The 23,690-nt window shown below is 41.5% G+C and overlaps 2 protein-coding genes across 2 annotated transcripts in view; one reads left to right on the top strand and one right to left on the bottom strand.

The window, feature by feature from the left end:
* The window catches only part of TRPC3 (transient receptor potential cation channel subfamily C member 3), a 356,160-nt gene that overhangs the window by 285,122 nt on the left and 47,348 nt on the right, over positions 1 to 23,690 (top strand). The gene's annotated exons all lie outside the window — the stretch shown is intronic.
* Positions 638 to 18,710, bottom strand: EXOSC9 (exosome component 9). Its single transcript, XM_075265468.1, has 12 exons — positions 18,625 to 18,710; positions 16,209 to 16,303; positions 15,433 to 15,552; positions 14,482 to 14,584; positions 13,566 to 13,703; positions 11,775 to 11,857; positions 11,216 to 11,348; positions 7,628 to 7,716; positions 7,401 to 7,547; positions 7,099 to 7,274; positions 1,785 to 1,854; positions 638 to 892 (listed from the first exon to the last, which is right to left on the bottom strand). The coding sequence occupies exons 1-12, from the start codon at positions 18,688 to 18,690 to the stop codon at positions 799 to 801; spliced, it is 1,314 nt and encodes a 437-aa protein (XP_075121569.1). The 5' UTR covers positions 18,691 to 18,710; the 3' UTR covers positions 638 to 798.

The raw sequence follows: 23,690 nt of genomic DNA, 5'->3' as shown, positions 1-23,690 counted from the left end.
CAAGCAGGTAGGATGCTAAAGTATCAAGAAATAAGGTCAATGGAGGAACAAAGTTTGTCATTGAAATCCTTGCTACATTCTGCAGTTTGCTTTGAGACATCTAAAATGAGTATCTGGTAAAGAAGCTTTAAAATGGAGCCCCAACATTCATAGAAATACTAGGACAAAGTGAATAAATGTGCACATCGTTAAAGTTTGCTTTATCTGTACATTAAAGGGCTTGTCAGGCCTACTTTTCAAATGTTAAAACATGTTTTCAGCTTACGCTGACATGCGTATAAAAGGAGTAGGAAAGGAAACACTAACATATTGCTTTTACATCATTGTCCTAGTAACTTGCAAAACATTCAGATAAGTAATGACTTGTACTGTTGTGAGCCAAGTGCTTTGGTTGTGATAGAAAACTTCTATTTAGTGTACTTTTTTTCATATGTGACTCCAACTCAATCCTCTTCCCTACAGACTTGTGTAATCCATGTCATGTGACCTGTAGCCCATCAAGTCAGATACAGCAGTAATCTTCAAAATGAAAGAAACATTAGCTTTGGGCAAGGAAAATAGCCTGATACGTGCAGAATAGTGTCTGACTACAGAACGTTAGAGCAGTGATGTGTATGTTCAATAAGAAAACAATAGGTCCATGTCTAATTTTTTTTTTTTTTACATAGTAGTACAAAATGAACAGTTTACATCTAATGCATATTTCAGTTTACAGAAATGACTAACCTGCAGCAACCAGCATTAGATTAGTCTTATTAATAGAAAAAATATTCAGAAAAATTAGCACACCAGCCACACTTAGCGGGTAGATTTCTTCTTTTTCTTCTTATTGCTAGAGGCTTTGCTTGCAGGTGATTTGGCTTGACCTTTCTTTGGTTGTATAGTTTCCAGGCTTGTAGAAAAAAGGAAGGGTTTAGATGTAATGATATAAATGTTCAAGGATCTCCGTTATTCATCAATAGACAAAACTTTACAACCGTTTCTGTCTAACATATACCAGACCATTTCAGTTAGTCAACAAGTTCAACTATTACTTTCTAGTTACACTCCTGAAAAAATTCCTAGAGGAACGGCTGAGTTCAATTGTAGCCAAAACAGATTATCCACTATTCCTGACTAAAGTTTAAACAAGACCTTTCATGTCCTTGGGCACATGTGGTTTTATGTACCGCTAGTAAGCTGACAATGCGCTGAATTCAGCACACTGCTTTCCCGTTATGTGACCCGGGGGAAGAGCCATTGGTGCCGTTACTGATAGCTCTTCACTGTCAGGACTGTCTGTAGCTCTGTACTGTCAGAGGGGTACGTTCCTTATCGCCGTGCGATGACACTAAGCTGTGAAGAATACCCCCCAGTACTTGTCTATGGACGAGTACAGTCCAAAGGGGCGTTCTTCACAGCTTAGTGTCATCGCTGAGCAGTAAGTAATTCAGCGCACAGTCTACTTTCTAGTGGTATATAATACCGCATGTCCCTGAGGACATGAAAGGACGTCTTTAAAGAAGACCTTTCACCACTTCTAACGTCCAGCTCTTTACAATTAGACGTCTAAACAGGGTGTTAAAACATAAATGTTCATTTCAGAGTATTTTAATGTGACTGAAAAGAAATAAGTCCCACAAACACCTTTAACTATTGAATGTAGGTTATTGTAGAATTGAAAAATTCCATGGTGTAACGCCCAGATAGAAGAAAGCAGAAATTTGAACATTATTCACATGGTAGCTATACAGATAAAGTTGTTCCTCTTGAATTACATGTGAAACGAAACAAGAACAAAATACCTGGCTTTAGCTTTAGACTCTGGCTGCAGTATTACTACGTCTTCTTCCTCACTGTCAGACAGTACGATAGCTATAATAAAGTACAAAACGCATTAACAAGACATATTAGGGCAGCTCCACATCTATATAATTATATATAATATATCAAGTTATTTTCTGTAGCTATAAACTGAATACAATTTAGATTTCTATTAAATTCAACTATTATAAGTCAGTATGCATTTTGCATTTACAAACAACTCAAGAAATATTTGATATAAATGAACTATGACTCTTTACAGAAGTATTCAATACTAATATATAGCACAACAGACATCTTGTGGCCCATACTGCACAATGAGTAGGTTTGATCTCCATTTCTGTTTTACATAATCCTGTAATCAGTACTGTGTGGCTCCAATTATAATTAATCATTAAAGGGATATTCCCATCTCACAGATCGTATTTAAACTAATAGCTTAAGCTATCTAAAGCGTTTTATCCAATACATTGCTTTTGTCTCCTGAACTTGTAGAGCTGGTTGCCTAGGTCTCAGACCAACTCTCTATCTAACTGTAGTAGTCTGGTTGATAATTCAGATGATGCTCCCACCCACCTATATTCTTTTCTCTCCCTCTCTCTGTATATTGATTTCAGTTACTGATCCCTTATAAGGGCTAGAAAAGTTTCTTGATTGGAGACGCTTATCGATGTATATAAATCCAGAGATAATTGCCATTTAGAAACTAGCATACACGTTTGAGTACTGTCTAAGGCCTCGTTCACATCTGCGTTGGTATTCCGTTCGAAGGAGTCCCCATGGCAACCTCCCCGAACGGAATACCAAATGCACTGGCAAACGGTGTGCCAGTGAAAGCACACGGACCCCATAGACTATAATGGGGTTCGTGTGCTTGCCACGAGACCTACGCAGAGAACATGCGGGCAGGAAAGTACTTCACAATCTACTTTTCTGTCCGCATGTTCTGTGCGGAGATCTCAGAGCAAGCACACAGACCCCATTATAATCTATGGGGTACATGCGCTTTTACTGCACTCCGCTTGCAAATGCTTTCAGTAATCCATTCGGGGGGTCCCCATGTGAACTCCCCGAACGGATTACCAAACGCAGATGTGAACCAAGGATCAGGGAAATAGAAAAGCAAGACTCCAGGCAGCAAAAGGGTGCAAAAATTGGATACCTGAGCAGTGAGATTTTTGTACTCATTGTAAAATCCTTTTCTCATTGTATTCACTGGGGGATACAGCACCATGGGTATAGACCTGGCCACTAGGAGACAGACACTAGGGAAAAAGAAAAGCTGTTGGCTCCACCTCCAGGCTATACCCTGCCACAGCACTGTGGATGAATTCAGTTTGTACCGTAGCAGTAGGAGAGAGACACAAAAGAATATGGAACCAACAACCACCAAACATATCCTGAACCCGAAAACGAACCAACACAGCTCGGACAGGAAAAAAAAAAAAAAAAAAGGTGAAAAACATGGGCAGGATCTTTGTCCCCCAGTGAATATACTGTATTTTACGGACTATAAGGCGCACTGGACTATAAGCCGCATTGCCCATGAGCGCCTTATAGTCCGTCTCGGTTCATATATAAGGCGCACCGGACTATAAGCCGCAGTCCGGTGCGCATTATATGTTCTTGAAAGCGGCGGCAGGCAGACTTTGCCAGCGGCCGCTTAACCCCCCCGCGTGCCAGCCGCTTCTATTGGAAGCGCTCGGCAGGCGAGGAGGGGCTCTATCAGCAAAATCATGCTGATAGAGCCCAACCGTAATGTTGTGAAACTTACCGAGCGGTGCAGGGTGGGCGGGCATTCAGGCCTCCTCTTCCTCCGATGTTCCGTCCTCCTCCTCCGCCGCTCGCTGATAATGGCCTGGGCGCATGCGCAGTAGTAGAAGCAGCTCCCATAGAAATGAATAGGAAGTGTCCGGCAGCCCTGCTGTAACGCCGGCGTGTACGGCTGTGATACACGCCGGCGTTCCGTACTGTGAATGCACCCTTACGGTGCCTTTTATGTATGTATGGAAGCGGCACGCAGACTTTGCAGCCGCTTCCATCCATATATAAGCCGCACCGGACTATAAGCCGCACTTACGATTTCTGAGGAAATCGTAGGTTTTTATGTGCACCTTATAGTCCGGAAAATACGGTAACGAGAAAAGGATTTTACAGTGAGTACAAAGATCCCATTTTCTCACTTACTTCAATGGGGGACACAGCACCATGGGATGTCCTAGAGCAGATCCAAGGGTGGGAATAACACGGCCATACAAACCCTTAGCACTCGGCCGCTTGCAGAAACTTACAATTGAAACCGGCAGGGGCCACAGAATGGACCTGGCAAAACTTAGGGAAGGTAGATGGAGGCTCAGTGAGAGCCTTACAGACATGGGGAGTAGAAGCCTGATGCCAACGGCACAGCGAGCTCCAACAGCTCTAGAGTAGAAAGACACACAGAAGTGTCGAGCCCTACCTTTAAACTGACTGTGAACCTATCTCAGATCAGAGCCATCGGAAAATCAGATAACCCTAGGTTCCAGCAGGTTGAACTGGAGGAAGGACTCAAGCTGGACCACTGGCCCTTTAAAGTCAAGGCACCGAAGACCACTCCCCAGCCATGGAGACTGGTGTCAAAGAGAAACACCTACCAACAGAGGGGAAGAAGGACCTCCCTTGGAAGTTCCTGGCAAGGAGATACGCCAAAGGTCCTCTTGAAGAAAACGAGGAGGAAAGGTAATTAGACAGTCAAGATCAGCCAGAAATCCGTCCCAGAAGGTCAGAAACATCAAATGGAGAGGACGAGAGTATTGGAAAGGGACGGCCTAGAAGACCCACATGCCCAAACGTGGAGCATGTCAAAGATCATGACTTGGATTCCACGTGCTAGAGGACAACAGCAAGACTCTTCTACATTGATGAGCCAGTGGAACCGGCGAGGAAGGACCAAAGGTGACCCACAAGCTAGTCAGAGTGTCGAACCTGGAGTGGGCCCCTCCAGGAGGTCGTCAAAGTAAGGAGCAAGGAAACACATCTGCAGCGGAGGATGGCCATGTCAGACGCCATCACCTAGGAAAGTACCCAGGGGGCAGAGGCCAGCCCGAAGGAGAGAGCAATAACTGGAAAGGTCGTAGGTCCAACGCAAAATATAGAAAACGCATCTCCAAGTATACCACCACAGACTGCAGACATGGACGAACCTGTTGAGTCCTTTCAGGGCCATGAGGGACGAAGGGGGGCCTCCCTCCTTGGGGATGTGGAACAGTTGGATCGCCGTAGCAGATCTAGAGGCAGGAACTTGGAAACATTCAGGATTTCAACAATGGGCAGCTAGTTGTTCTGGAGGAAAGCTGCATCAGGGAGGCTTGACTGAAGTGGTTCGACCCAGGAAATGCAGGCCTTTCTGACCCAAGAGGCAGCAAAAGCAGGACGCTGGGAGAAGCCAGCCACTACGAAGACCACCCTGGCGAGGGAAGCCACCTTCCTGCAGAAATATGACAGTCAGCACTAAGGACAGGATGGATGAGTTCCCGCGTAGCAACAGATATAGATGAGCCTAGCTGATGCTCCAAGTTGGAGTCAGAGGCGTCCCCAGGGAAGCAGACCAAGCAGGAAAAGGCAGAGATTCGCCTGTCGGAATGGAGCCACCAGCTGAGGCCCTATCTGGGGCGTGCCCAGAGGAAGGGGTGGAGGACCATGAGGGAGGCTACCCAATCCACGAAGGGTGAACCGAAGAGGGGACAGGAGGCTCCAGGGCTGGCTGAAATGAATTACAGAGTGAGCAGATAAGTTACCATGCGGATAGCCTGAGCCTAAGTTACAGCGGGAGCACAAATAAAACATGCCGGCACCAGAGGGGTCGAGCGGCAGGCTGGTTCTTCACAGGCTAACATGGCGGAGAGGGCCCAAGGTTAAAAAAAAGGAAGAAAAAAAAAGGGGGGGGGGAGAGGGAAACCCAGAAGGGTAGCCTTCCAGCCCACTGGAAAGGATGACTGCTCATCGACTGCTGCAGCTAGGCTGCACAAAGAGGGATCCCAGGTGCTGTGACTCCAGGACAGAAGAGTAGTTCAGCACAGGAAAAAACAGGCTGCAGGAAGTGAAGAGTTAAAAACTCTTTCTGAGTTGAAATGAGGCTCTCCCCCTGGGTTTCCCATGCAGAGAAGCTATAGGGAACAACCCAGTGAAGCCCCTGGCTAGGAAGGGCCAGGAAGCCTGGAGAGGCAGCGAGCCAAGTTGAGGCTTAGCTGGCAGCGTGAAAAGGAGGTGCTGGCTGGACCCCTGGATGTCAGTGGAGATACACACCTCCCCCCTTCCCGACGAACAGGAGCTTCCCCTGCAGAATGGCGCTGGAGACCGCGGGAAAATCGGGACCGGGGGGCGCCAAAGGCAAGGCATGTGGCTCATTCACTAAAGGGAGGCCCAGGGGAGGTAAGCTTCTTTAATAGCCCCCCATAGTAGAAGACCTGAGGGAGTAGTGATGGGGGAAGGCCCAGCAGTTCCAGGGACAATGGTCAGCATAGGAGGGGAGAAGGAGCAGGCATACTCACCCTATCTAGCATCTTCAGGCGCCACAAGGTTATCCCCTCAGTGTAACCTTGCATTTGGGAGTGGGGTCACCGGAATATCCGGCCACCAATGCAGCAAGCAGAGTATGGGGACTGGGTGACTATCGAGGCACTCTTTTGTAGAGCGCTCTACCTGCAAGGGGGGGGGGGATACAACTAATGTGGCATACACGCTGAAGACTCCCCCCTGCACCTAAAAGTAAAAAAAATAAAACGATGCAAGACAGAAACACCTGAGTCAGGTTGTCTCTGCCTCCTACAACACTAAGCTTAAAACTGAATTCATGCACAGAGCTGTGGCAGATTATAGACTGGCAATCCCTAGTGTCTGTGCCCTAGTGGCCAGGTCTATACCTATGGTGCTGTGTCCCCCAGTGAAATAAGCAAGGAAAATTTTGTTTAAACCGAAGACCCAGATTTCTGTTACACAATAATGTCCACTGATATCAATGGATCTGCATATGTCACAAATTAACTGTTTTTTTTTTTTCCCCCTATCAGTATGTCTTTGGAGTGTGAGAGGAAACCCACAAAAACATGGGGGGAGGTGGAAAATACAAACTCCTTGCAGATGTTGTTCCTGGCAGGATTCGAACCCAGGACTCCAGCGCTACAAGGCTGCAGTGCTAACCACTGAGCCACCGTGCTGCAGGAACTGCTGTGTTTATGAGGGGCAAAGGGTCCATTGGACTAATAGGTATGTCTATTAAACCACCTATTGTAGTGTACATATTTAAGACTACTATACCTTCTGGGTTATTCTTTGCAGGGTTTTCAATAACTTTGTTGCTTTCTGGGGACGTTGAAGCAATGTCCGCATCATCTTCTTCCTCATCTTCTGACTCCTCCAATACACCCCATGCATTTTCCGTGCCCTCTCCAATCTGGGCAGTGCCAGCAGCCCTTACAACTGGCTTTGACACACTTATGGCAGCATGTTAAGAAATATGACGGAGTGAATATATTTGTAAAATTAGTAAATCATATACATATTTTTTTTTTACCACAATCCATTCTTTTCTCAATAGTTACAGATTTGAAAAAGGATACACATCAGATGATGGCTTAGATTTAGAAATGATTTCCTCAGCTTTGCCTTCCACATCTGATGTATCCACTGGACTTTTATCAATTTTTAGGGCGGTTATTTTTTGATCGGGCAAGGACTCAGCAAAACCAAATTTGCCTCCCTCTTTCCTGTGAAAATAAAAGATTGACAAGTGTTGTATAAAACAGTTTTTACTTTCTCAATTAACATTTCCTCTTAATTTACTGACCTGACTTTTCTGTCATTCTCCAGGGCTTTCTGAATTAGTTCCGTTATCTCTGCCACCTTTACACCGGCTACTTTACTGCACCTCAATACCTGGATGCATATTAGGATACATTAGGGACTGCAGGACAAAAACTCAGGGGGAGGGGAGGAGGGGGTGTCACATACAAAGACGTACTGCAGAATTTATATCACCAGTACATTTTTCTTAAAAAGATGGCCCGGCAAATACCACCTGAAGTTGGGTGGTTTTTGCAGTAGTCCAAGAGAGAAAAAAAGTTTGGAGCTCACCGTGTGTGTTCTAATATTCCAACCGGGGTGCACGATCAGCCTTCCGGGCAAAAAGGCAAATTGAATGGAATATAAACAAGGATGAAGATCAGCATCACTCGGAGGAAGACGTAGAAAAATTCTTTATTCCATTTCCAGCGTAAAAAACATATAACAATGAAGAAAAAGTGATGACAAAAAACACATTAAAAAACGCCGACGCGTTTCGGAACACACAGTTCCTTAGTCATGGCTTTTTTAAACTGAGCACAACCATGCTAGTATATATATGCTAGAGACTAACAGCAAGATTCATTTCACATCGGTTAGCAATAAAGACAAATTAAGTACAAGTGTGTGTTGGTCTGATATTTATGCACCACCCACTATGCAAATCTCACATAATTATTTTTACAAAAAATACACGTACAAACATCCTATATCCATCTTATTCGTGTTGTATTCTTCCTCTTTTATGCACTTTTCCTTTTGAATCATCCTACATATTCACAGACTCTAAAGTATAGGACATTGCTTCTTCGGACATTTCCCGGTCACACGCCTTTGATTTTGTTTCTGTTGATTTTTTAGATATTACTTTGCGGGGGGATGTTCATACAGGTAAGGTTGTGACCAAATTATTTCGTAAAAAAACTGCAGGTAATACTATTTTGAGAAAAGATAGTTGCCATCCCCCACATACAGCTAGGGCTATCCCTATTGGTGAACTTGTAAGAGCTAAAAGATCTTGCTCTCATCCAGAAGATTATGAGGTCACTAAAAATGAGACTTTCCAAAGACTAAAAACTAGAAATTATCCTCAATGGATGTTAGATAGAGCGGAAAATTTAGTGGCAGATAGAGATCGTTGTTCACTTTTGAATGCGGTATCTAGATGTGAACAAAAAGTTACTCCTGATGTGGTCTTTTCTACACCTTATAGTACCCAATATAAAGATATTGTTACAATCATTCAAAAAAACATGCCTATATTATGCACTGATGACATTACTGATAAGATCTTAGAAAAAGGTGTTTCCTTTGTAGCCAAAAAAGGAAGATCTCTTAATGATTTGTTGTCCCCTAGTTTTTTTCAATCTAATCCAACTTGCGATAAAAATAATTGGTTAGATCAAAAGGGTTTTTTTATGTGTGGAAAGAAACGTTGCATGGTGTGTAAATATGTTTATAAAACCAAACAGATAAAAAGCTATGCATCAGACTGCATAGTTAACATCAATAATCATATGAATTGCGATACGCATCATTTAGTCTATTGTATAAAATGTACCATGTGCCAGGTGGATTACATTGGTTGCACTATCAGATCAGTCAAAACACGGATTTCGGAACACATTTCCGACAGTAATAAGTGCCTAGAAAACTCATCGGGGGCTTCGAAACATTTTTCCACGGCACATGGAGGAGTCTTAGACTCTATGAAATTTTGTGGTGTAGAAATGGTCAAGAAACCTCGTAGGGGTGGTGACTGGAGAAAAAATTTACTTTTAAGGGAGGCGTTTTGGATTTTACAGTTTAATTCCAGGGCCCCCCAAGGTATGAATATGAAATCTGACTTAACATTTATATATTAATGTAGATATTTACCATCTGAGAGTTACACTTACCTGTGGCCATCGTCTTTTATGGGTATATCAATAGTCTGGATGGATTCACGTCCTTGGAGGCAGCCAGACATTGCAGTAGTTCCCTATACACAGAGGGGTTTGATTGGTCCTTTTGTGACACGTGATCGGAGTTTGTTCATGATAATAAACTTGTGTTAGTCTTTATCCAATATGTTTGTAGTAATATATGGTGACTCTCTTCTTTGTGTTGTAGATATAATGCTGACTGGCTCGTTTACATCACTTGATTCAGTTCCTCTCTGTCTTACTCCTTTCTTTTTATGAATGGATTCACAATTGTGATCTAATTGGTCCGTTTACAACACGTGACCGGGAAATGTCCGAAGAAGCAATGTCCTATACTTTAGAGTCTGTGAATATGTAGGATGATTCAAAAGGAAAAGTGCATAAAAGAGGAAGAATACAACACGAATAAGATGGATATAGGATGTTTGTACGTGTATTTTTTGTAAAAATAATTATGTGAGATTTGCATAGTGGGTGGTGCATAAATATCAGACCAACACACACTTGTACTTAATTTGTCTTTATTGCTAACCGATGTGAAATGAATCTTGCTGTTAGTCTCTAGCATATATATACTAGCATGGTTGTGCTCAGTTTAAAAAAGCCATGACTAAGGAACTGTGTGTTCCGAAACGCGTCGGCGTTTTTTAATGTGTTTTTTGTCATCACTTTTTCTTCATTGTTATATGTTTTTTACGCTGGAAATGGAATAAAGAATTTTTCTACGTCTTCCTCCGAGTGATGCTGATCTTCATCCTGGTTTTTGCAGTGTATCACCTGGAAGTTTCCAGCTGAATTTGCTCTGCAAAGGTCGAGCACCAATTGGCGCCACAGGTTACTTTGTCCTGTGAGTTTCCGTTGCAGTATGTGGATGAAATTTTGGGAATTCTCATCCACTGTGCTGCTATTGTACATAATAATGGATGTACTTAGCCTAAAACAGGTTAAATACCCTTAATAAAAATTGAGGCTGACTAATTCACTAAAGCACTGCCAAGACAACAAGAAAAAAAAGGGTGAATAAAAGCCAATGGCAATGATATGAAGTGATTACAATTATTGAATACAAATATACAAATGTAGCACAGATTGGAAATATAATGAATAAAACCCTCAGCCAAACAACTGACTGTGGAAAGAGACCTTCACTCTATGCAAACAGCTTACATTTGAAGTACCTGATCTGTAAAGTTGCAGGTTTTTATGCCTTTTTGGGGGAGTTTCAGGGGCATTCACACTTGTGCCTGGTATGTGCATTCCGCCAGGTTTCTGTCTTCAGCCACAGCAAAACTTGAATGGGTTTGTAAAGGTGACCGCCCGTGTCCGCCTGCGGCCTTGTCCGTGGGGTAATAATTTGTTTGCTTTAAGCTGGACACAAAGTCAGACATGCAGGACTTTGTGTCGGGCTAAAAAAACAAAAAAAAAACAAAAAAAAAAAAAACACGGTTTCCCACCTTAACAAACCCATTCAAGTGGGTTTTAAAGCTGACTGCCGGGGTTCTGTCCCCTGTTCAGTTACGCTGGGGCTGAAGACGGAAACCCGGCGGAATGCATACACCGGACACTGGGCGCAAGTGTGAACAAAACATTATTTAAATATTTATTTCAGGCCTATCAAAAGCCTATTAAAATGTAAATAAAATATAAAGAATAAATTGATGAATGACCTGCTCTTTCAGCAGCATGATCCCTCCACTTGACTGAATAGTACAAATCTCTCTGTGCTTGTTCATGGCAATCACTAGAAGGCCATCCATGACGCGCTCTTCACGCTCATTAGGGTCCACCAGCAAGAATGTTCTAAAGTAAAAGAAATAAGAACTTACTGAATATGTTGAGAAATAGGAGATCCACTATTCTGTGAGCAAACATTTTAATTGTTTACTATCAATAAACAAATAAGCCCTTCAGCTGAAGTTAGATAACCTAAAATGTACCCAAAAGGTAAAAAGATCCCTTATTTACTGCAACCCTTGCAGTATTTAGTTCAGTACATCTAATTTACCTGGATGGAGGTTTCCATTGCACTAATTCACTCACTGTGAAATTGGATAGAACAGTATAATCTCAGTAGGGTAGGGGGTTACAAATATTTCAATGGAGAGTGTAAAAAGCTGCACGTTGTATTTGGACTTTTTGACATAAGCTTACTGAGGCATCAGGATAAAACTACATTAGCTCTACAAAATGATAATAAAAATTAAAATCCAAACAAAAAACTCATACCCTTGCTGGAAGAAGGCAAAACTAACACAAATTGGCATATGGTGGATGCTGAGAGGAACAGGGTCCCTTTCTTCTGGAGAGTACTAGTTAAAATAAAGAAAAAAATAAGATTTTAATTAAACCAAAAACAAGCTAAAGAAATGTACAATTTAAATAAAATTTTTGTTTGTGAGACATATGACAAGTTTTCATGTGTTAGCGGCCAGGTTCCTAGACCTCCACCAGTTCTTCAAGTCCTGTCTGCTTACTCCAACCGTATTCAGGTGACCTTTTAAACTGTATCATGGTCAGAGTACAGTGCAGAGAAGAAGTCAACGGGAAGCTGATGGTCCGGTAGAGGAAAATAGACATTATGGAAACAGTGTAATACAGCGAGAGGAGAATAGAATACTTCCGCACGACGTGGGGAAACAGGCTCCTTCTGCCATCCACCAAGCCTACAGCCACAATAACAGCTGAATGTGGCTGTACTATACTAATTCAGTGACTACTATAGAGGTAAACAGAGTTACAGAAACTGTGTGGCAAAGTGAGAACGCGCTCTATCGTGGTATGTACTATCCTTCATGATTTGACTTACTTTACCTCACTTCATTCTAGCATCCACAGTATTTTCTATAATTGTCCTTGTGCAGAGCTAGCTATATTAACCCCTGTATGAAAGCTGTCACTATGACTTCACTACATATAAACACTCACTGATGCTGATCCCTCTGCTAAAGGCTATTATTTATCACCATACTCCATTGCTGGATTGGTTCATACTTACATATCCTCAACTACCACGTATGTTCTTTGACAGGTAGCATTGGTCCCCTTATATGTATATATTTATTTCTCTGTACTTTGTTGAATTAATGTTTTTTAATATTTTCAAATAAATAATTGTTTTTTTTTACTTATGATGATTCCATTGTCCATGTTCTATATTGTTGATTTTTTGGATTATCATCTAAAACTTTTTTGCCTTTATTTGTATGGTTTTGTACTTTTCCATAAAAATTCATGCCTACATTACTAAGATATTCATTTATTTTTACAACATGGAAATGAGAAACCTTTAGCACTAACATTGGCCCCACTGCTCTAACAAGCCCTCCTTCCTCTCTCCCTTCTTTAACAGACAGAGATAGGGCTCGTTCACATCTGCTTTCTCCTCTCCGTACTGTAGGTTTCCGTTTCCTGCATAAAACAGAGCAGGAGACGGAAACCTGCAGGAGTCTTTCTCACCCATTCATTCACATGCAGTACTCTGTGTCCGGATTTAAAAAAACGGTTTCGCAGCGGAGAGCATAAAACACTCACCGCCGGACCCGGTCTGTGGTTTCCGTCTTCTGGCATGCAGAAGACGGAAACCACAGAACGGAGACCCTGAACGCAGGTGTGAACCTAGCGATAGGGAGTCATGCTGAAAGCTCAAGTGTCCCTGTGTTCTCGCATTCACACTAGTGTATTCGAGTAGAGTATGGCATAGTAGGGGCACATTCTCATTTGCATATTGTGAAATAAATAAATATCTCTGCAACAGAGGAACAAATTTTCACAGGAAAAATGCATCGAGTCTGACCTATGTATGTAGCTGGTTTAATATGCTTCACCCTGGTGACAGACTCCCTTTAATGGAGAAACAATATTTCAAAAATAAACGTCCACTATGATAAACTCTGGTCTATCCAATAGAGTTTGTCAGTTGCAAGTAATATTTTCATATATTATAGTTTTGGATTTAGTTTTAGCTCAACCTCATCTTCAGAATGATGAGAACATTTCAAAACTGGGTACAAGACATACCACTGTGACTTCTTCTCCTTGTACAGACACATCGGGCCTCCTGAAGTGACACAGTGCTGCCACAGCTGCTATACTTGCTGCATCGATTATGTTGCCCTCATGGTTTAACAGATGCAGATCGACTCGAATCTGCCATACCTATAGTCAGAAATAAATGATAAATACAAAAGGTATATTCAGACATAGTACATTTGTTGCAGAAAGTTCTTTGACTCTTCCATTCATCAGGTGAGGTTTGCAGAAATCAAAATGCTTATTGCTAAAACAACCTCACTGCATGAATGGGGTTGACATTGAGTAGTCTAGCTCCCAGGCATAGGGTCATTTATTTGATACCACCACTTTTTTGGTAAACACTAGTCAATGCAATATGTTAGCTATATGCCCTTGCGTTTATTTTTGAATAAGTAATAACTAGAGATGAGCGAACACTATTCGAAACTGCCGTTTTGAATAGCACGCACCCATAGGAATGAATGGAAGCGGCCGGCATGCAGATTTTGCCGGCGGCCAGCTGCTTAACCCTCTGCGTGCCGGCCGCGTCCATTCATTCCTATGGGTGCGTGCTATTCGAAACGGCAGTTTTGAATAGTGTTCGCTCATCTCTAGTAATAACGCAAGTTGGCAGGTTCTTTTGCTAAAAGTTGACAACAATATTTTGCTATTCGAGGGTGGTAGTCCATTGCACAATATTTTATATACACTTTTCTTGTGATTGTTTTTGGGAGTTTGTTTTTTAATGAGTTCTTAATAAAGAAGTGTTTTTAATGATTTCCATATCAATAAAAAGATGAATTTCTTTGCATTGCTTCTTCGGTTTGTAGTCACAGACATAGGTTGCTGCTCCTAGTAAAGGCCCCTACATACCAAGACAAATGTGTCACTCAACTACTCCTTCTCAGTCAAAGCCCCTCACCTTCTCTCCTGCTTGAACGCAAAGTGATTCAGTGTCAATACATTTGGAATTCCTCAAGCACCTCTCCAAGAGTCTGTTGAGTTTTACCAATAATTCAGATGGCCTAGGATTTCATTAGAAAAGAAGATGCAATTGAAAACGACTTATCAATTGTGAGAAAATTATCTAAATATATCTTTTATGTCATATGTTGATTACGTCAATAAGGCGACCATCAAACTTCTCCAATCATGTCCAGCAGAACTTCCCATAAACCCAGGTAGCTTACATTATAAAGCAGTGAGATCATGCAGCTCTGACTAAAACAATAGCTGTCTACCGCAGTTATTGAATAAGAGACAAAAAAATCCCCAAACAACCTGCTATATCGCTTCCATAATATCTTGGGGCTTTACCTTATATGCTGATGGGGATTATTGGAAAATGCTCTGCGTGGCATGAAGGGTGGTGCCAAATAACGTTTATTTATATAATCTGCATTCATCATAAAAAGCAGTTTATCGAAATAAAATTAACTATACGGTTCTACATTTTTGAAAGGAAAACCTTATTCATCTCCCTATGATGGGTTCTCTTTAAGTCACCAGTACTAAACAGCTGTCTTGCATGTTTGGACACATAGACTACTGCAGGAGGCATCAGATTATAAAGCACATAAGGCTTGTGAAGACTATATCCAACTTTAACTCAGTCTGCAATATACCTGTAATATATACCGGCAATATAACACTTCTTATATTGTAATTTTTCAGACACACTAAATGGCAGGTATTGACAAAGGTCACTGTTGATCATCTATCTTATAGATGGTCACCAAGAAGCAATCCTTGGTCAAGTACCTTAAAATGGAGAGATCAGGGAAATATGGGGAAACAAAATCTAATACCAAGTGTATCATAATAGAAATAAACATTGACAACCTAGTAACATCCTAAAATACCATTATCTTACCTTCCTGGCTCAAATGCTGGCGATGCCATAGATGAGAGCTCAAGGTTGAAGAAAAGAATTCCTTCAGTTGGTCTGTTCATTTTAGGGGCAACAAGTTCACAAGACACTTGCCCAAGAACTCTGAAAGACCAGTATATATATGTTATACAATATTCTAGCTGCTGCATAAAGAAGCTACATTTTTTTTTAATGCCAACTAGCATTTTTTGGCCTTTCTGGGCAATACAACCCAAAATGTGTAAGAGGCAGTCACACTACCATTAGTATTGTCTGTTGCTAGCATCCACTACAAAATGTTAATGGACACTAACAGATCCGCCATAAATCTGTTAAAAAATCCCAATGATTTCAATAGGAATTGATTTGTTGTCTGTTAGTGTTTGTTTTCACCAAATCCATAACTTTTTTTTTTAATGGATCAGTTAAATTAAATAAAATTGACACATTAATATCAATTAAGTGTCAGTTAATGTTTGTTATACTAGGTGTCTGGTTTTTTTAAAAAAAAAATTTTATGAACTCTATCAGAACAGACATCCAACGTTACTATGAATGAACCCTAATGGTTACAGCCATACAGAGCAGTCCCAGAGCGCCATGTTGGGGACTTGGGGACATGCTCACTACAAAATTTCAGTACTGCTCATGCCAAAATCAATATATCCCAGCTGTTAAATTTGCTATGGATTTAAATTATACTAAAATAAATAGTATATTAATATTCTATGATGTTATATACTCATTATGTGCAAACTGGTTAATAAATATTAAATTACCTGGTTTTCCCAAGCTCAACAATACAGCAGCCATACTCTGTCCCAAATGTGATCTTAACATTTCTGTAATCATAGGTCTGTCGCCCATCAATACGCTGCAGATAGAAATAATAGTAATAATACAAAGTGCAATGAATTTATTTCATTATACAAGACACTTACCGTAAGTGGATGCCACAAAAGAAGGTAAGGCCACACATAAAAAAATGCAGCTTAGTGGGACCTTAGTCTTAAAGAGGTTGTCCTATTATGGACACTTATCCCCTATTCTCAGGACGGGATAAGTATCCAATTGCTTGGGTGTCTGAAAGCCAGGTCACCTAAGGCATTCTTACTAATGAAGTGCCAGTGCGCAATCAGCACCCCATTATCTTTTATAGGGATGCTAGGACTGTAATCTCCAGCAGTGCCGACAGCCTGACAGAAGTGAATGGAGATCCAGTCATGCAAGCACACCTGTGCTCCATACATCATATCTCCATATTATGGCAGAGCCTGTGCCTGATATTGCATTCAGATGAATGACACTGCATTCACACTGGGCAGCTGGTTGTATTTAAAATAAATGTGCTTTACCTGTAAAGTTAAATTACAACAAAACTACATGCACTTTTAACTGCATCCGAAGGATCCTGCCACACAATGTAATATGGGTACTGTAACTACACTCCAGGATGCAGCTACTGGTATTTTCACTTAAGTACCTGTTTGGTTCTGCAGATCATCATGCAACCAGCAATGAGAAAGCCCATAATCAGCATTTTCACTTTCTTCAAAGTAATACTTTATAATTAATAAAATAAATTCTCCATTTTGAAAAATTGTGATTCTGATCTTCATCAAAATCATGAAGTCACTGTTAAATCTCCTCTGGAGACTGATATTTTTCATGCATGCTTCCTTCCTCCTTCTCATGATGAACAGTTTATTCAGTGTAGGCAATAGGTGTGTGGTAAGGCAAGGAAGACTGCATAAGCATGAACAAAATTTGATTTTATAGATCAATTATTCAAGGTTGTTTCCAATGCTATACTTTACACTGAGCAGGAAGCAGATGGCTCTGGCTCGGTATGTTGGCCCACTGAAATCTGAGCTGCAATACCTATAGCCAGCTTTTACCAGCGTCATACTATGGATAGTACAGGTGTTGAAACTACTAGTGGGCGGCTGACTGCTCTTACAATAAGATATTCAAAGCCCATTCTATTAATAGGCCATAAATTTAAAAAAAAAAAAAAAATCCTGGAAAATCCCTGTAAGTGAAAGCACCGGTTAGTGCACCTAATAATTGGCACAGCCATTACTAAGACCTTATTCATACACAAGTGTTTTGGTCAGTGATTTGCATTAGCAACTATGTGCCAGGAGCGAGTTTAGAAGACACCAAAACACTGACATGTGAATAAGGCCAGCTCAGATATCAGTGCTTTGAATTAGTGTTTGTAAGCCAAAACCAGAAGTGGGGACTACACAGAGATAAGCTAGAACAGAAAGATTTGTACTTGCTCTGTGTTTATGATCTACTCCTGGTTTTGGCACATACTCACCGATTGAAAAACAAAACAATGTTGTGTGAAAAAGGCCTAGAAGCATCAAGTGATGCAACCCCCTTTATTCCCGCATGCCCTGTACGTCACCAGTATAGCTCACTGACATTTTTTTGTAGAAAGGTTCTCAAAGAACACCTACATTTTTATGTATGAGACACTTGTGTGTCAGAAAAAGTGTTGGGGGACTTAAAGTGCTCAGCCTGTCATTCTTTTCAATGCAACTGTGGCCAGAAATTACAATGACATAACTGCATTAAGAAATATGACTCCATGTGGATCCATGCCCCTAACCTAAGGTGCTGATAGGATCTGCATGAGTGGAGTAGCTAGAGAAATTATAATATATCGTAAATAAATAAAATGTATTATTATATACAATACGGAAAGCATATCAAAGCTTATGTAAAGGAAAGTTTGAATATTTGTCCCTACCAACAAATCAGATTACACTTCTAGAAACAAATGAACATACACATAATGAGGACGTGTATCAGGAAAGGGGGGGGGGAGTTATCTATACCAGAACCTTTGAAATAGCAGATATAGTCAACTACAACTCTCTTTATTAAATATTCCACCACAATATATAAAACATGGAACATGTACAGCCCTGTGTTAGTGTGCAGTGTACAGACATGTAAATAAACAATAACTATACAAAGTATTTTATATATATATATATATATATATATATATATAATCTCAGTTTAATAACAGACATGTAAATACACAATTTCTATCTAGGGTCTAATAAACTGCTATCTATTGTGCAGTATCATCCTGTATATACTCATCATATACATCATTTACATGTCTGCTCCTATACCGTATATAATCTGTAGCACAATCAGTATTCTCACACACACCTTCTTGTCGCTGATAGCCTGCAGCAGGAAAGCTCTCTCACAGTTGGACAACGGGGTCTCCCTCATTTTTGCCTCCCCGCGGTAACTCTAATAAAACATGGATACAATAACCGCAGACACAAACTCTCCACTTCTAAACTACAGCACACACGTGAGAGCGCAAAGACGTCATCAGTTCGCGCAGTTCCAGTCCCGTACAAGTGACGTCACACCTCAGCTGTCAGTGAAGCCGAGCAGACGGAGCGGCGTTCATGCGCATGCTCTAACTTTCAGCCTGAGTGACAGCTAGGCAGTGGTTATGCGGGGTGAGGACCGCGCCGTCAGGGTGGTGTGTGGCAGGAAGCCGCCATTTTGTTGTCGATCAGAAAATGGAATATGGATCTGCCCGAATCCTCCGAACTAGGAAGCTAATAAAGTGATTTGAGTCTGGTTATTTCATTACAGACTATTTCATGGAGTCGTTCTTAGAAGTGTGTGCCTAATGGGGCAGATTTACTAAGAGTCTTACTCTTACACAATGCAATCAGCCAGTGCTATAGTCAGTGGTGTAACTAGGAATGGTGGGGCCCCGTGGTGAACTTTTGACATGCCCCCTCCCCTCACCGAACGACGCTGAAGACCTCGACCGACCCCCTCCTCTGCTTTTCTGCGTGCTCTATTATGCCCCTAGTGGCCCCTGCACACAGTATTATGCCCCATAGTGGCCTCTGCACACAGTATTATGTCCCTTAGTGGCCCCTGCACACAGTATTATGTCCCTTAGTGGCCCCTGCACACTGTATTATGTCTCATAGTGGCCCCTGCACACAGTATTATCCCCCATAGTGGCCCCTGCACACTGTATTATGTCCCATAGTGGCCCCTGCACACAGTATTATGTCCCATAGTGGCCCTGCACACAGTATTATGTCCCTTAGTGGCCCCTGCACACAGTATTATCCCCCATAGTGGCCCCTGCACACAGTATTATATCCCTTAGTGGCCCTGCACACGGTATTAAGTCCCTTAGTGACCCCTGTACACGGTATTATGTCCCTCAGTGGCCCCTGCACACAGTATTATGTCCCTTAGTGGCCCCTGCCCACTGTATTATGTCCCATAGTGGCCCCTGCACACAGTATTATCCCCCATAGTGGCCCCTGCACACTGTATTATGTCCCATAGTGGCCCCTGCACACAGTATTATGTCCCATAGTGGCCCTGCACACAGTATTATGTCCCTTAGTGGCCCCTGCACACAGTATTATCCCCCATAGTGGCCCCTGCACACAGTATTATATCCCTTAGTGGCCCTGCACACGGTATTAAGTCCCTTAGTGACCCCTGTACACGGTATTATGTCCCTCAGTGGCCCCTGCACACAGTATTATGTCCCTTAGTGGCCCCTGCACACAATATTAAGTCCCTTAGTGGCCCCTGCGCACACTATTATGTCCCTCAGTGGCCCCTGCACACACTATTATGTCCCTTAGTCGCCCCTGCACACAGTATTATGTCCCTTAGTGGACCCTGCACACAATATTAAGTCCCTTAGTGGCCCCTGCGCACACTATTATGTCCCTCAGTGGCCCCTGCGCACACTATTATGTCCCTCAGTGGCCCCTGCACTCAGTGTTATGCTCCACTGTGGATACCCATAAACAATAATTATACTCTGGGGTCTTTCCAGCCAGTAACTGCCTATTAAGAAAAAAGAAAAAAACGCAGCAGTAGCGGCTGTCGCCAGGCCCCCTAATGTCCTGGGACCTGTGGCAGCTGCTACCACTGCTACCACAGTAGTTACGCCACTGGAATACAAGGAATATGAGATTGATAGGGAGAACCAAAAGAAGAAAGAACAATACTCTAATAAAGTATATTACAAAAATGTTTAGCGAATAGCGAACCATTCCTTATACAATAGCAAAAAAGTGAAATGACATTTACACTTCTAGGATTCTCCATAACAAAGAATAAGACAGGACATCCACACATTGCGGAAAAATACATGCAGCAGGCACATTGCAATTTCCAAAAATGTTGGCGTTTTGGAAATCCCAGGATGCTAATTATACCTATGGGAACGCCGGTGGTTTCTGTATAGGTATAACTGAAGCAGAAATTCCGCAGAGAATTTTCTGTGAAAGTGCTGTAGGTGAAACCCTGATGCGTTGCCGCTGCGGTTCTCCCCAAAGCTGCTGCCTGGTACTTGGGGCCTTAACCCTAGGGTGTCCAGTTTATGACCTCTAATGATAGAAAACAGATGAATGAAATGTTAGGCTGTTACCAAGATGCTGCATTTTTGTTTGGCAGTCACATTGCAAAAGCTGACAGATGTCTTCACACTGGTCAGAGAAATTGCAAAGTGTCCTTGCAGAATCCTGCCGATGGGCATTTGATGTATTTGCCAATTCCTTAAGAATATATTATTAGAAATATATTTCATGCTTGACTATGTCGCAGATCACTGCTTTGAATCTTATGTCAAGGCTTTTTTTAACCAGCAGCACAGGATGACAGACAGGAGCTCTCTATATCTAGTTAGACATTTTGGTGGTTTCTTGTAAATGCTATAAACCTTAATGAAGATGGAGATATTATATATGGAAAGACAAGACGACAAGATACTGGAACTCAGATTGGCTAATGGAAAGCTGCACGCAGTATTTTAGGATTGCAATCCCCTGGTTATGAATCTGCTACTCCTCTACGTGGCCCTATTTTTCACTTTGCTCTTCTTGCTGCTACTTCTGATTTTTGGCTTGACACGCCAGTTAAAGGATTCAATCCCTAGCAAAGTGATGCTGGAAACAAGACATCCAATGAGCTTCAGGGAAAATAAGACGCCTGAGTCCACTCAAAGCAGTTGTCCTGCAGCAAGGGTTTACATGTAATCTTTATGGATACTGTCATTGTTTTATAGAGAATTTTTTTTATGAAGACAAGCTGTAGATACATTTATTTTCCATTTTTCTGATTAAAGGAATTAGCAACCATACTAAAGCCTGATCAGTTACCGATTGACTAACAGAAGGCCAGATACCTATTTTTTTCAACGGTACCAAATTCTAGCAGAGATATGTAGATTGTAATACCATATTACATAATATAAATATGATGAATGGATTGATATTTTTTTGCTGGAAGATGTTGTCATAACTATCCATGTAGGTACACAAGAGGAATGCAGCTATGGCAGATACACATTGATGAATTTAAGAATACACATTGTTTATGAAGGTACGTCCATTCTTTTTTCCTACATGAATTGAAAGCTCTTACTGGGACTATATTATTGATGGTCTATACTTAGGATAGGTGATTATTAAAGTTGCGGAGGTCCAACATCCGGGACCCCATCGATCAACTTTAGGAAATGGAAGCAGCAACCTGAAATGCACCTCTTCACATGCCAAGTTAATTGGTCACATGGCTTGTTTGCAGTTCACTCCCATTGAAATGAAGGAGGCTGAGTTGCAATGCCAAGCAAAACTACAATAATGTACCACAGTGTGATTGAGTGTAATTAGTGAAGAGGTCACAGCTTCCATCAAAATGCTGCAGTGTCTTACAAGGAGTCTGTCATCAGAAAAATACTTATCAAATGAATGACAGTGCTTTGTAGGGCTGCTTCTACACTTTCCAAAGATGCCTTTCCTACTCTGAATTGCAACTCCATTTTCATGAAAATCAGCACTTTATTCTTATACAAATTATCTAGAGCAGAGAGTGAAGTCCTGGTGGGAGATCACACACACCTAAAGCCCCTTTTCAGCTTTTTGCTTAAGAGTAAAATGCTGATTTTCATGAAACTGGAGCTGCAATGCAGAATAAGAAAGGCATCTTTGGAAAATGGTGAAGAAGCCCTACATGGTATTGTTATTAGTTTGATACTGATTTTCCTTCTGACAGACTTGTTTTAAACAGCTGTTTGAGGAGATTCCAGGTGTCAGATCAACACATCTGATATTGATGACGTGTGCTACAGTATAAAATACGTAACCTTTTAAAGTGGTTGTCCCATCTTAAGGATCTTATCTATACTGGTATCTTATGTAATTGAAGCCTTTTTGTAAATATATTGCTTTAGAAATTCTGCTTTGTTTGCATGGTATGTGAATTTATCCCCCCATTGTTTACACCATGGACCTATAGGACAAGTGATGTCACTCACTCACCGCTCTTGCTGGCTTCAGCTAATTGCAGTTTGCTGATAAAGCCTGGTCTGTTATCTCTCTATGTAAACACACATACAGTCCTATGAAAAAGTTTGGGCACCCCTATTAATCTTAATCATTTTTAGTTCTAAATATTTTGGTATTTGCAACAGCCATTTCAGTTTGATATATCTAATAACTGATGGACACAGTAATATTTCAGGATTGAAATGAGGTTTATTGTACTAACAGAAAATGCGCAATATGCATTAAACCAAAATTTGACCGATGCAAAAGTATGGGCACCTCAACAGAAAAGTGACATTAATATTTAGTACATCCTCCTTTTGCAAAGATAACAGCCTCTAGTCGCTTCCTGTAGCTTTTAATCAGTTCCTGGATCCTGGATAAAGGTATTTTGGACAAACAATTCAAGTTCAGTTAAGTTAGATGGTCGCCGAGCATGGACAGCCCGCTTCAAACCATCCCACAGATGTTCAATGATATTCAGGTCTGGGGACTGGGATGGCCATTCCAGAACATTGTAATTGTTCCTCTGCATGAATGCCTGAGGATTTGGAGCGGTGTTTTGGATCATTGTTGTGCTGAAATATCCATCCCCGGCGTAACTTCAACTTCGTCACTGATTCTTGAACATTATTCTCAAGAATCTGCTGATACTGAGTGGAATCCATGCGACCCTCAACTTTAACAAGATTCCCGATGCCGGCATTGGCCACACAGCCCCAAAGCATGATGGAACCTCCACCAAATTTTACAGTGGGTAGCATGTGTTTTTCTTGGAATGCTGTTTCTTTTTGGACGCCATGCATAACGCCTTTTTTTTATAACCAAACAACTCAATTTTTGTTTCCAAAATGAAGCTGCCTTGTCCAAATGTGCTTTTTCATACCTCAGGCAACTCTATTT

The sequence above is a fragment of the Leptodactylus fuscus genome, chromosome 1 (genome assembly GCF_031893055.1).
Source record: "Leptodactylus fuscus isolate aLepFus1 chromosome 1, aLepFus1.hap2, whole genome shotgun sequence".
Classification (NCBI taxonomy): Eukaryota; Metazoa; Chordata; class Amphibia; order Anura; family Leptodactylidae; genus Leptodactylus; species Leptodactylus fuscus.
The sequence above is the reverse complement of the archived record's forward strand: the minus strand, read 5'-3'. Positions and strand labels throughout refer to the sequence as shown.